The sequence below is a fragment of the Stegodyphus dumicola genome, chromosome 10, assembly GCF_044657685.1.
Source record: "Stegodyphus dumicola isolate Sdum_Otavi_A_Nest chromosome 10, ASM4465768v1".
NCBI classification, from domain to species: Eukaryota; Metazoa; Arthropoda; class Arachnida; order Araneae; family Eresidae; genus Stegodyphus; species Stegodyphus dumicola.
In genome coordinates this window covers 40,055,787-40,070,149 of record NC_140777.1, presented here as the reverse complement: position 1 = coordinate 40,070,149, position 14,363 = coordinate 40,055,787, and the positions used below count along the sequence as shown (strand labels likewise).

Below are 14,363 nucleotides of genomic sequence, written 5' to 3'. Positions count from 1 at the left end.
AAAAAGCATTAATGGTAATTGCGTTTTATTTTATTCTTGTTCTTATTTTGTAGAATGTTATGTTCATTGTTTTTTTAGTATAAATTTCTGTCGTTATTGTTTTTTTTTTTTTTTTTTTTGAATTGTTTGAAATTTATTTTAGTTATTTTGTTGATTAGTGAGTACCGTCTAAATTGTGCAATTCGTAGATGTTTTTTAAAGATGAAACAGAACGCTGTGTACATGGTATTCTTTGAAATTTATTGTTGTTATGTTAATTTATTAAAGTGAGTTGTGCGTAGTTCGTAGATTCCTTTGTTGCCTAAAAAATTGTGCAATTCGTAGATGTTTTTTTAAGTTTAAACAGGATGCTGTGTACATGGTATTCTTTGAAATTTATTGTTATGTTAATTTATTAAAGCGAGGTGTGCGTAGTTCGTAAATTCGTTCGTTGCCTAGATTGTGTCATTCGTAGATTTTCTTTTTTCTTTTTTTTTTTAAGTTAAAACATATCGCTATGTACAAGGACTCATGTCAAATAATTTTGGTTAGAAACTTCACGGTTTTGCTATCTAAATTTTTTGTTTTTGTTTCGGATTTTTAGCTTAAATTGTGTGTTCAAAACGTGGTTTTTGCGTTCGCGAAAACCGTGTTTTTGGAGACATTTTAGGCTTAAAGTTCGAAATGTAAGCAAAAAATTTCGATAGCAATATGGCAGCGTGGAGTTTCTCGCCAAAAATATTTGACGAGAAATTTGGCGCCTTGAGGGCGCATATCAGAGTAGTTCCGACAATTCTTTTGCTTTACATCTGTACTTATGGACAGAATAAATAACTCTTTTCTAAAACAGTAAAATTTATTTAAAATGTATTCAGAAGGGATTTTTTTGTGAGTATGTAACGTACGCATGCATCTCGCATGACTCAAAAACGATTAGCTGTAGAAAGTTGAATATTTAAATCAGACTATCAGATCTAGCTAAGCACCGCGTTATTTTATGGCAGTCGGCATTTATTAAATGTGTACCCCCTTACCCGCTTAAAAAACCTTATTCGACCTTTTTTCCGTAGTCGTTGGTCGTAGTCATATATTTTCTGTTACAGAAGTGTGTTAAAAGGCGAAAATATTCATGTTTTGGAAATGTAAAATTAAAAGAAATTAATTTTACTACAAATAACGAAATCTAACTTTAAATGCGTTGTCCTGGTTTTTAAGCTTATACTCGGGAAAGTTTTAGAAAAATAAAATTATAAGAAGTACGTACGACTCCCGTAGGCCAACAATTGAACGGGATATTTAATTCCAAAATCTGCAATTTTTGATGTGATTTTCAACTTGCCTTGAGCGACCAGTTAAGTAAGTTGAAATAATTCGAGGAAATAAAGTTTAAATGATGTGCAGCAAAAATTGTGTATACTTTAATAAACCTTACAAGGAAATCATATGGTGTTCATATCAGACTTAGGTTTCACCCTATGCGTAGCACTATAGCGAAGGGGTAATCGTGGAAATTTTGTAACGTTTCCTCTCGGAGTATGAAAATAAGCCTAAAGCGAAATTACTTTCTTTGCATTCACTATGCAATAAATAATGGGTACGAAATTTTGTAACATTTCCTCTCAGAGTATGAAAATAAGCCTAAAGCGAAATTACTTTCTCTGCATTCACTATGCAATAAATAATGGGTACGAAATTTGAAATTTAGGCACATAAAAGAATAGCTTAAAAAGTCCTTTTTTTCCATTTGTTCTATAATTACAATAACTGTACTTAGCTCTTATTTTTATGACAGACACTTTCTTTCATACGTGACCTTTATATGATCACCTTATATTTTATTCATTGAAACATGTACCAGAAAAGCTGATTTATTGTTTAAGAAATCATGAATGTCAGAGCTGTACTAGAGTCTATTTGATGTCTATACAAAATACTTTGCAGTGCTACTAACATGAACAGGAATGCATCAAACATGTATCAACGTTGAGAGTCAGAAAAATATTCGAGTAGAGTAATCTTTAAGGTACCCCTTGTATTATGGCGAAGTTGTTGTTTCAATTATGGTAGCCTGAGTAGTTGAATGTTATGGAAACCCTATTGTGACGTAATCGGGTGCACGATTCTGGGAAATTTTGAATCATGGGATGTTTTGTAAGCGTTTTTGTGGTGTGTGTTGGTTTGATTCTTTAGACCGTAGAATGGCCTAATGTAGTAAGATTAATTTGCAATTTGAAGTTTCTGTACGATTTGGAGCGAAAGGGGAAAAGAGCTTTAATTGACTGATGTGTAAATAAAGGTTTACTTAGTAGCCATTATAAGTGTCCTGTACGTAGGAAGGATATGCATCTAGTCCGAACGTAAAAACCGTTTAGGTGGGTTTGAATGGGTTTGTAGGAAGAAAGGTTCAGATGGTCACTATGTGAAGCGTTCGATCAGAAAGAGTACCTGGTTTGAAAAAGACATTTGAGTATGACTGATATTTTGATTATTACGTGGCTCTGGGTGTACGAAGCGAATTCGAAAATCATGGTAAGTGAATATTTGCTTTTGGTAGTGCTTAAATGTATAACATGTTTTTCCTTTTTTATGTTATTTTATTGTTTGGTTTAAAATATATTTCATTGAGATTATGTATTTTTTGGTTTGCCTGTATTGCAGAATTTGGTGTTCCTTTTACTTTTAAGTGAAAATATATCGATGTGTACATGGACAAAGTAAAGGGAGTGCGCAATGGACTTGTGCAATTCTGAGAGATTCTTTTTAAGTGAAAATAGTTCGACGTGTACATGGGTAAAGTTAAAAGAGTGCGCAATGCCATTTTTGTGCAATTCGGGTTTTTTTTTTAAGTGAAAATAAGTCGATGTGTACATGGATACCGAGTTTCTACAATTGTTTGTCTTGTTATTTTGGCTTTGTGTAGCGGCGATTTTTGTGGCAAAAATCGCCATTTCACAAGCCAAAATAACGAGTCAAAGAACTGCACAAAATCGGTATCCATGTACCGCCAAAAATCGCCAAGTTTCGCCAAGGGGTACCCTAAACTATACTTTTGCCAAATATTCTTTACCGTCAAAAACAGCAAATTTATTTTTTGTGTAGTATGGGCCGAATAAAGCAAAGCTGAATGACGTTAAATATTCATTTAATACTTGCAAAGACGATGCCTCCCCATAAGCGCCTATACGGCTTTGTCGCTACCTCAGATATAATACGATTTTTTTTTTTCTTTATTTCAATGAGGTGCATTTCAGAAGTGAATATAACAGCAGCCGAAAACTACAGCTTGCCTCTAACTACTTGATGGACGAGCTAACCATTTGTAACCAAGAGCACAGACGATGGAATACAATTACTCCTTACATTTTCTCCGGTTCTTACGTATTATCGCAACCACCTTAGTAGAAGGCGCCAAACTCTGGCAACCATGAGCATAACAGTTATCTAGGTAACCATATATACTGTAAGTTGCAATCCGAAAATTAATCGAATCATTTTTACTTCTGTAAAAAACCGCTAAACTACGTTAAGGTGGTTGCGCTACTACGCAAGTATCTTTTCGCCTACTTATATCGCAACTAGGAATGGGCTCGAGGCCAAGTCGACCACATCCAGTTAGTAATGAGTTATCACCCACCACATTTCAGTTCAGGTGGCATTGGAGACAATTAGGTTTTTCAGAACGACAAACATTAAAAATCAACTGTTCCGTCGCCGGGATTCGAACCACGTATCTTTCAATGCTAGTTTTTCGTGATGTACGAGTGAATGCAGTAATTTCATACAGACTGTTTAACTGCTTTTTTAAAGAATGAAGTGATCCGGTTTCTAGCCACATCAAAGTCATGACTTTCAGTCAGCGGACAGGTAGTATTCCTAACAAGTGAGCTCCAAGAAGACATTACATATTTCCTGATATTTTCTACTACTTTCACCTCGACTACCTAATTTGATTATGATGTAAGCAATTACGCTCTCACACGTAAAGCAATCACCAGCTATCTATTTAAAGCAATGATTGCATTTGTAGAGTACTTTCTGTGGGATATAGGCTGGTTTTTATTTTATCTACGGATATTAAGGCAAAGAAAGCCCCCGCCACCAAACATTTCTTGATTTCGGAGTTCAAATCTGAAAGAATTACCAGTTTTCAGTAAGTTTAATCAGCCTATTATTTTTAAGCTGTTTTTCTTAAAAAATAAAAGTATCCTATTTTAGAACGAAACTTTGGTACAGCACTCATTTCGGAAAATTATTCTGTACTTATGTTACACAAGATAACCTTTCGATTAATTTAATTTACTAAAATGATAATGAGTTCGCTGTCTTACATTTGACCAAAAACTTTAGGAAGGATGAAATCCGCGGATCGTCGCTAGCATGCTCTCGAAAGGATTTTCGGTTTGACAGACTTTAAGTGCCACATAGTGCGTTATAAAAGTCCATGCCTTATCTGGGTAATCGAATGCTTTTCTAACGGCGTGAAGACAAGTCAGCTTCTAGTAACTCGCCAGTCGTTAACTGGTCAATCTGTCCAGAACTGACGTTTTATACGTGGCAAGCAGAGATTTCCCACTGAAATTGAATTCAAGATTTTAATGAATAAAACTAAATAACTGCCACAGTTCAGTATTTTTAGGCAACAAGTTTTCGAATGACTTCATTTTAAAGTGATATCACAGCGCTTCACTACCACTGGATTGGATTATTTGATTTCAACAAGACACACTAGAGCTGTCTGCCTAAGAGAAATGATATCTCAGCGGAGGACTTTGTAAAAGAAACTAGCTCGTAGTCGTGTTACACTTTAGAAAGCTATGAAAACTTCTGTGCCAGCTTATTTGCCGGGACTGGAGCCAGGTCGAATTACTTGTATTTAGCGGTTTTTATCCGCTTAGCCGTGTTGGGGCGCTCTGCCACGAAGTACTGAAAATGTTTCAAACTTTGTGAGCATTAAAAGCATATTTAACATTAAAGCATTAATATTTATCAACTATTTCAGTTCTTTTTAAACTTTTGCTTAACTATTTCTAACTCTCTCCAAAAGACACGTCGAAAACTTAATTTTTTCACTACGGAGAAGTAGAGAAATATTCTCTTTTTTCAAAGAAGTCTTTCTAACATATATTATTAGGGTTTTTATTGCATATGAAAGAAACAATTTTTTAAAACGAATATATCCATCTTTGCTAGAAATCGAACCCCACACCGTTGATCAGTCAATTGTACCATGTTACCTGCCTAAGGAAAAGATTTACTTCATGTTGGTTAAGAGAACAGTTATATAGAATACTTAACAGCCAGGGCAATCAGCTACAGGTAATTAACACCAGATGAGTTACTGGTGTTTCGTGGCTTTAGGCGTTTGGCTACTTGTATGTTAACTTCAGACGAAATTATTAAGGTATGGTTTATTTCTTTTTTTAATTGGCTTAAGTGTTACTTGTCATGCAATAGTGTGCGATTTCAAAACCATTTTTAAGTAATTCTAAAACGCCTTAGTTTCAGAATATTTACGCCGTATGCGGTGCAAGTGCGTAAAGAAGATAAACGATCTTTATTATATATTATGACATTATAATGTTCGATTCGGGAAAGTAATTAATTTAGCTTTTTAAAATAAAAAATACCGACAAATATTTATTACTATAATACTAGTTCTTTTATATAACGAAAAAACAATGCCAACTTAAATATAAGTAAGAAAACTTAACTATTACTTACTGAAATTTAAAAACAAATTACGAGGTTAATATAACTGGAAAAAAATGGAAAATTTGTGCTGGAATGTCAATTCCAATTAACTGTATTAGGAAAACATACCCTACGAAATAAAAATCTACAGATGTTTAAAGACACAAAAACTGAAATTATTATCGAAGAAAAAAACATTTTTGTTCATATGAAAAGTACGACTTTATAGAGATGGTAGTAGCGTCTTCTCGAATACAAAATTTTAAATACATATGTGTATAATCATATAAGTTTCCTTTTTTGTATTTTCACTCGTTAAAAAATAAATAACGGAAGAAAAACGGAAAGGATAAATGTGAACCAATTCCATTTAAATTTTTTAAACCATTTAATTTAGCATTTTCTTGCAAATATCCAATATTAAAATTCGAATATAGTTAGTCTTAAAAAACAACTTAAAAAAAACACTGCTCACAAAAAAATGTATATAATTAACAAACATTAATTTATATTTTCCAAGCTATGCTTTGGATTCCGCATTTCATTCGAATAAGTGAGTGTTTATTCTTATTTTTAGCCATGCGTTTCTATGCCACTAAAATAAAATAACTGTAGCACAGTAAAAATAAAATCGGGGCCTAAAATAATATTTAAAAAGAAAAAAAAAAAAAAAAAAAAAAAAAGCTCTCCTACCTTTCATGAAGTAAAGAAGTCCTAACATTAGCAGAGCATTCATCCTGAAATTATGACACACTTCTCTCAAACTTCGACACCTCGTCGTATCGCGCATCGACGGCAAAAGTTCCCGCCGAACTGATGCTATGACACTGACTGAGTTTCGGAGCACCGCTCGAATCGTTTGCTACCTCAGTAGACACGGAATTCGCCAATCTGGCGAGTGGTCCGAAAGAAAAAATATCGCCAAGCGGGCACGCGACTTGCTTCTGTCTGGTAGGCACGCGCAAAAACTGACGGGGGATACAGCACGAGAGCGAGTTTATCAGATAAGAGCGGACTTCTCGCAAAAAAGACGAGAAGCTATTGTGCAATTACGAGTTGTGTATTTAAGGCGTGACTATGGAGAATAATTAGTTAAATAATCCAACCACAATTAATTACGTGGTTTTTATTCATCGCTTCGTTTTCTTTTGTTCGTTATTAATATAATTAGAGCTAAAGTTGAGATTAGAAACGTCAATATATTCCCATTTTTGATGTAACACTATAACGAGCCGCTTTTAGCGTGGGGATTAGGTTACGTTACGTCATATGACGCAAAAACTGGGTCATCATGTTCTGAAAGCGTCAACGTTCTATAAACATCAGTTCTAAAAATTGTTTTTATTTTCTAATTATCTTTTTTTCCGTTTATTATATACGCTATTTATTATTCACAGAGAAATAAAGTCTCTGATAATGGACTGGCCTGGACTATCTGCCTAAGGCGAAGGATACCTTCGTTTTGCATTTTTAAAACAAACTCTCTTTTACTACGGGCCGACTCGGCCGAGCGGTAAAGTCGTTAAGCATTGGTAGTTCGCTCCGGAGTTGGTATCCCAGCGAACGCACTAGCTACACGGGCGTTTTCGTAGTTTTCCCCATGTGTAACGGGTATGCGAGCCAGTTCCCTCAGAAAGCCTTTCACGAAGGCAACCCTCAGCCAGATAGCCCTTAAGTGCTTTGCCGTAATCAAAACCGAACCTCTCTTATTTCCGTTATTATTACTCTCTTATTTACGTTACACCATAGCAAAAACAAAGAAAATATTAATGCGTTCATCTCATTCTCTTAGGGGGGGGTCGAATTACTAGCTTTTAAGAGTCATATTTATTTTGTCACTTAGGTCCTATAATATAATTATTATAATATTTAAACGCGTTGTTAATCAGCAAACAAATTGATCATGACACACTAAGTGATTTGAAAGCAATGTGCTGTTTACAGTTATTTTCACTTTTTATTTACGTATTTAACTCATATATTTTAGCTTTTAATAGCAGTATTGCATTGGTTATAATTTTTAAAAATAATGTGTTATTTTTAATATAATTAAAATAACCATTTTTTTTCATCTGTACGACTACAGCATTTACAACAAATACGATATACTTTTTTATGATTTATGTAAATATAAAAAACGAAGTCAGATAAATATCGTTTACAACTCATCTAAATCAAAATTTTACTACTTAAGAGTAACAAAGAAGGATTGGCCGTAATTCGATATAGTTAATTCTTCTTTATTTCTGGTGGAAACTGTTAAACATCGCTTCTAAAATAGCTTCGAAGGATTTTTTTTATCCGAAGTTACAATGTTCTGCAGCTACATGAACTCCACTAAGCATGGCTTTAAATGGTGTCTTGCTGCCCCTCTGTGTTCAGCCACTTTGAAGAACTCCATACCCGCTCGGTATTTGGCGTATGAAATCCGAAGTGGGCAAACTGTTTCATTGACGGTTACTTGGCACTTTTAAGAAATTAATAACATTAGCTTATTTATTTGATAGATCCCATAAACCCATGATCGAACTATAAACTCTTAAAATAAACTCTTCAGATTGCGGCTTACAGGCATCATACGGTTGATATAGTGATTTACTTGTGCCATGATGCCAAAAATGGTAAGTACTTGGTCTCTTTTGGCGAAGTTTAGCTTTTCCTCCGTTATCAAGTAAGTACCACAATTTTTACTATTTGGCTAAGGAGACAGATGCCTGTAAAGGACGTACAAAGAGAAACTGGTTCGGAAAACCCATGAAAATTCTCATGCAGGTAGCCTAATCACAAGAATTCTAATTCAAGTGAAACTAGCAGTCATCAGACATCTTAGCCATTCGGCTATTCTTAAGCTTACATACCAAATGCGGAGTAGTCGTTCCTTTACTGGTTGTTTCGCAGCTATTGCATAGCTGTATTACTCTCTAAGAGTGGATAAGTAACCAGAAAATTATGAAGTGCAGTTCCCGAAACATAATATAAACATAATTTTATATGGACACTTATAAGTGTCCATATAAAATTATGATGTTATATCCAATGTATAGAAAATAAACATTACTTTAAACATCGAGGCTGATTACAATTAACTGAAATGGAAATTTACAAATAAAAGCATGTTTCTGAAGCATTTTATTACGGCTGCTTCATCAAATCCGAAGGGGATTGTATTCCAACGTGCTGTCTTTCCTATTATCCAAACAAGTTCGAAAAAAGTTATTGCCAATTTAAGGCAGATAATTTTTAGACAAAAAAAGCGGCATCATAAATTAAGTATGTCATTTTTACTAGGAACACTTTCAATATAAAACAATACGTTGCAAAATATATACAATTTTTGAACATATTTAATCTATTTTGAGTTAGAAATATGCCTAATAAGTCTCAGCAGTATTTTGGACATTGTGTAATAAATCGTGCATAGAAGTTTTTCGTACGATAAATTTAATACTGCAGCAGAGAAAAGAGGGAATTACTGTATCCAAAATTTTGTGCTAATTTTCAGATTTTGATTTTTATCCTTGAGGTTTCGATTGGTTGCTTTGATTACGGCAATGTATGTGAGGGTTATTTGGCTAAAAGAAGAGATTCTTTAATGAAGAGTATTTTAAGGGAAACTGGTTCGTGTCCACATCACCATGAAAACGCCCATACAAGTAACCCGTTTGCAGGATTTAAGCACAGGTCGAATTACCAGTATTCAGCGGGTTTACTGCTAGGTCGCTTGTGGTTCGATTTTAAATATAATGCATTTTGCATAGAACTGTTGTTTAATTTAAATCAGCCCTTTTAGCAGTTTATAAATCAATGAACTAATCATAAAGATATCAAGAATTGCCGTACGAAAAGCATAATATCATTGACAGATAATTACGATAGGTTAAATTTGAAGTAAAAGTCGAAACTAGATATATTGCTCTGTTTAAATATAGGATTAAAGTGTTTGGAATTTTGAGACGGCAACACATCAACTCTATTTCGCTTTTCCTAATAAAGCCTTGTTTTGAAAGCTAATCCTAAATCAGACTTGCGATATAATTTAAAATTCATTGGAAAGACTCGTTCAAGTGATATATCTTATTTGTAAGCAATAAAATTATTCTAAAAGTATATAAGAATAAAGTAAAGAAATATAGCTACTAAAATGTAGCACCTTTAGATTAATAATTATCATGTTTGTAATTATTATGCTCGATATGTAAATATTGAAATTTTATTTTATTAGTCGTTCGAAATGTGGCATAATATTTGGTCTGAAAATGTATTTCATCTTTACCGTTTATAAAGAAACAAGCACGAATAACTTGAGTCTATTTTGTTTTCTTGATGTTTATTATAAGGGATTCATTTCTATAAAATTAAAATAACAAACATACAGACAGATTGCAGATTGGCTCAAATAGATTGCAGATTGGCGGGTGTCCGACTATAACAATGTTACATTTTACGTTCCAGAACTGTTAATCGGGAACGTTATTCCAGTGTTTCGAAAACGTCCTTTTAAGCGACCCTCAATAATGTCACCAGATATGCTACTGAAATATTTACCAGGTACGGTATTCTTTTATAGCTAACCTAAATTCCAATTCTTATTTCTTTCTTTAAGATGGCACGAGAATTTTCTTCTCAAAGCCATCATTATAGTGGGAAAAACTTCCAGGATTCCATCTTAAACCAGTTGAACACAGTCGCACTGCTACACAGCTTGAAAACTGTGCCTTCGACATGTAATTTGACAACAGAGTTGCTTTGAGGGCGACAGTGGGGATCAGTATGATGCTTGCAAATGGAAAGCTTTTAAGCAAGTATCTCATTCTTTTTTCTGGCAAATATCTTAAAACAGCAAGTACGTTTAACCCAAGTCTTTGGCCTTTTAGTACAGTTTGCTATAGGAAACAATCTCCTATTACGTTACACTTGGCGTAATATTATATAGTCAGTACAGGGAATAGAACCCGGAACGAACTACTAGTAGTTTTTTTTTTTTTTTTTTTTTTTTTTTTTTTTTTAATCATCTGGCATTTGTAAGCACTTTCTTTATCTTAATATGTATGAAGATTTCACAATATACCAGCCAAGATATTCGAATATCTGTTTTATTTTTAAAGAACGCACCTAACTCGCAGTATATTAAGAGTGATTAACTGTATACATGGTTAGACTGCATTAATTACATTAGGATGTATTACAAGTCTGCATAATTGAAAAAATCTGATGTGTACACTACATCACTTCCTTGTACGAAATATTAAATTATACGCATTTTTTCTTGTATTTCATTTAAACTTATTGGATTGAATAAATCTATTTCGCCGACAGCGCATAAACCAAAATAGAATAAATGCATTCTTTAAAATTCACTCTATTTGTTTACCATAGCGATACTCCGGCGCTAGGTCCACTTAACAGTATTATATTTCGTTCATAACTCAGAATGCACAAAATTTATATCATTTAAAGAATTATCTCATCGCTGCCACATGTTCTAATCAAATACTATAATAAAGCTAGAACGATGTATAAAAGAAATTAAGCAAACAAAACAAAAAAGAATTTTTTACAGACGATTAAGTAATTCTCATTCAATTAATTCAGTTCTCACTTCGCGACAAGGCAAAAATACATAAAAACTCAAAATATCTGTATTAAAAATTACGAAGTAAATTTTAAACACTTATTTCCTCGAAAAAATTCCAGAAAGCATGATTTAATTCGCAATAATAAATGAAGCCGTTATCTTTGTTGTTGCGAAGCTAAGTTTCTCTAGATTGGCAACAAATCCACTATCCTGCTGTTTCAAATGGAAACAAGCAATGGCCGCCATAAAAAAAAAAAAAAAAAAAAAAAAAAAAATTATTAGGCTTAGCGGCACTTAAACAAAATTGTTGATAATTCTAAAAATATTGCATACGGATTTAATAAAGGCATAAAAACCTTAACCGGAAGATAAGAACAACATAATTCAATCACTTTTAAAGCAAAAAATGTACAATTTACAAACCTATAAGAGAAAAGAAACTGAGATTACTCAGCCGGGTAAAAGAGTGTATATATATATATATTTATATACGTTTGGTGCGGCAGATTGCAACCAAAATACGAGGTGCACATCTACATGTTATAGCAGTCCTATATATAAAATTTGAACGTTCTGAGGCTACTCGTTTTTGAGATATGCGAGGTACGTACGTACGCACATATGTACATACGTTCGTACAGACGCCACGAAATATTAAATTATACGCATTTTTTTTGGAATTTCATTTAAACTTATTGGATTGAATTAAATCTACTTCACCGACAGCGCATAAACCACAATAGAATAAATGCATTTTTTAAAGTTCACTCTAGTATTTGTTTACCATGGCGTCACTCTGGCGCTAGATTCACTTAACAGTAATAATAATTATATAATAGTTAACTTATATAATAATTATATAACGGAAACTAAGTTAGCTGTTATATAATCCAATAATTATATAACAGTTAACTTATATATTTCGTTCGTATTATAACTCAGAATGCACAAAATTTATATCATTTAAAGAATAGAATTATCTAATCGTTGTCACATGTTCTATTCAAATACTATAATAAAGCTAGAATGATGTATAAAAGAAATTAAGCAAACAAAACAAAAAAGAAACAGTTTTTCACAGATGACTGAGTATTTCTCATTTAATTAATTCAGTTCTCACTTCGCGAGAAGGCAAAAATACATAAAAACTCAAAATAATTATATTAAAAATTACGAAGAAAATCTTAAACACTTATTTCCTCGAAAAAATTCCAGAAAGAATTAAGCATGATTTAATTGGCAATAATAAATAAATTCGTTATCTTTGTTGTTGCGAAGCTAAGTTTCTCTAGATTGGCAACAAATCCACTAGTCTCCTGTTTCAAATGTAAACCTCAATGGCCGCCATTAAAAAAAGGCTTTGCGACTCTTAGACAACTTTAAAACTGTTGATAATTCTTAAAATATTGCATACAGATTTACTAAAGGAATAAAAACCTTAACCGAAAGATTAAAACAACATAATACAATCATTTTTAAAGCAAAAAATGTACAATTTACAAACGTATAAGAGTAAAGAAACTGAGATTACTGAGCCGGGTGACAGAGTATATATATATATATATATATATATAAATATATTTATATACGTTTGGTGCGGCCGATTGCAACCAAAATACGAGGTGCATATTTACATGTTATAGCAGTCCTATATACAAAATTTCAACGTCCTGAGGCTACTCGTTTTTGAGATACGTACGTACGCACGTACGTAAGTACGTTCGTACAGACGCCACGAAAAATTCTCTTCAGAGTTAATTTTAAAGCAGTTTTATATTTTTTTTGAAGGAAAGGAGTGTTTTATTCTGTTTTTACGTAAAGATATCACGCAAAAAGATCGTTAAATTTCATTCGATAGCGGTCAAAATGGATATTTTCGTTGAAATATGCTGCCTGAAACTTTTGACGATTAGAATACTTCCTTTTTACTTCGTACAAGGAAGTAAAAATTAAAATTAACATTATATAATGGAAATTTTTTATAAATTCACGATAAAAATAAATTATTATATTAAACAAAAAATCAAACTATTAAACAAGAAGAGATCCTTTCCGAAATTATTACTTTAAACTTACGTTGTTTAAACAGACAGTTAAGAAGAATAAAGTTGTTGAAACTCAACTGATTGGAAACCTGCAAATATCATTGCAATTTCCATATATGTGATTTCATTATTTACTACAGAATGTTTGGCACTTACCAGTGATGAATACGAGCATTGAGCTTTGTCTAAAGGGGTAGCAAAATTATTTAATGCTGAACAAGCGTATAAATATAGAATAATGTTAAAAAAGCATTCAGGAAATGAAACACATTGTTTCATTGAAAACTAAAAGTAAGCTTTCTTTCGCCAAAGGATAGGTATTATTAGTGCACAATAGCTGATAATACCGTCCTTGGTTACAAAATATTTGAACTTTTAAAAGGAAACTATTATCGATTTCAATACTTTAGAAACAGGGTAACATGGAAAATGGGTTTCAATTATCATTCGGTATATAATGGTTGTCAAAAAGTGAATTATGTCTGTTGTGCAGTTTACTCTGCAAGATTATAGAACTTGTGAATATACTAACATACCTTTTGTTTCGTCCAAATAAATGAAGCTGAAGGACGCTTGAAGTTAGCAGTCGAAGTTCTTTTCAATTACCTCTGGCCTTTGTTAAACTGTCAGTCCATTTTATGTAATCGTCTGTCATTAGACACGCCGAAATTCTTGAAACTGTGCGAACAACTTCTGTTTAATTATCTTTTATTTTTCTGCACTCGTCCGCCATTAGCAGCGTTGACAATTATCCATTAATCAGTTCCTTTCCTCTGTTTAAATTATTCAGCGAGTGTTGGCAACAATATTGATGCATTTAAATAAACCTTCGATAACAATAGGCGGTGACTACCAAAGAGTTTATGGAGCAATGAGGCTCAATCAAAAGGAGCGAAGACCATTCCGGCCAGATATTTTAACTAATTGCATAGATGGACATTTATGTAACCCGCTAAGACCGCAGAGATGAATTGTAATAAAGGATGACAATTTAAAATATCCGTTTCTGCATATTCTCATACAAAAGTATTGCCATACTAGCGATTGCCAACCAATGAAGTTTGCTTCTTTGC

The 14,363-nt window shown here is 32.9% G+C and overlaps 1 protein-coding gene across 1 annotated transcript in view; it reads right to left on the bottom strand.

Annotated features, from left to right (window-relative positions):
* Positions 1–6,636, bottom strand: part of LOC118189229 (uncharacterized) — a 691,965-nt gene extending 685,329 nt beyond the window's left edge. Inside the window, exon 1 of the mRNA XM_085824877.1 lies at positions 6,364–6,636. Within this exon, the coding sequence (XP_085681003.1) occupies positions 6,364–6,460 (97 nt within the window). The 5' untranslated portion in view covers positions 6,461–6,636. The remainder of the gene's footprint in view (positions 1–6,363) is intronic.
* Between the last annotated feature and the right edge of the window lie 7,727 nt (positions 6,637–14,363).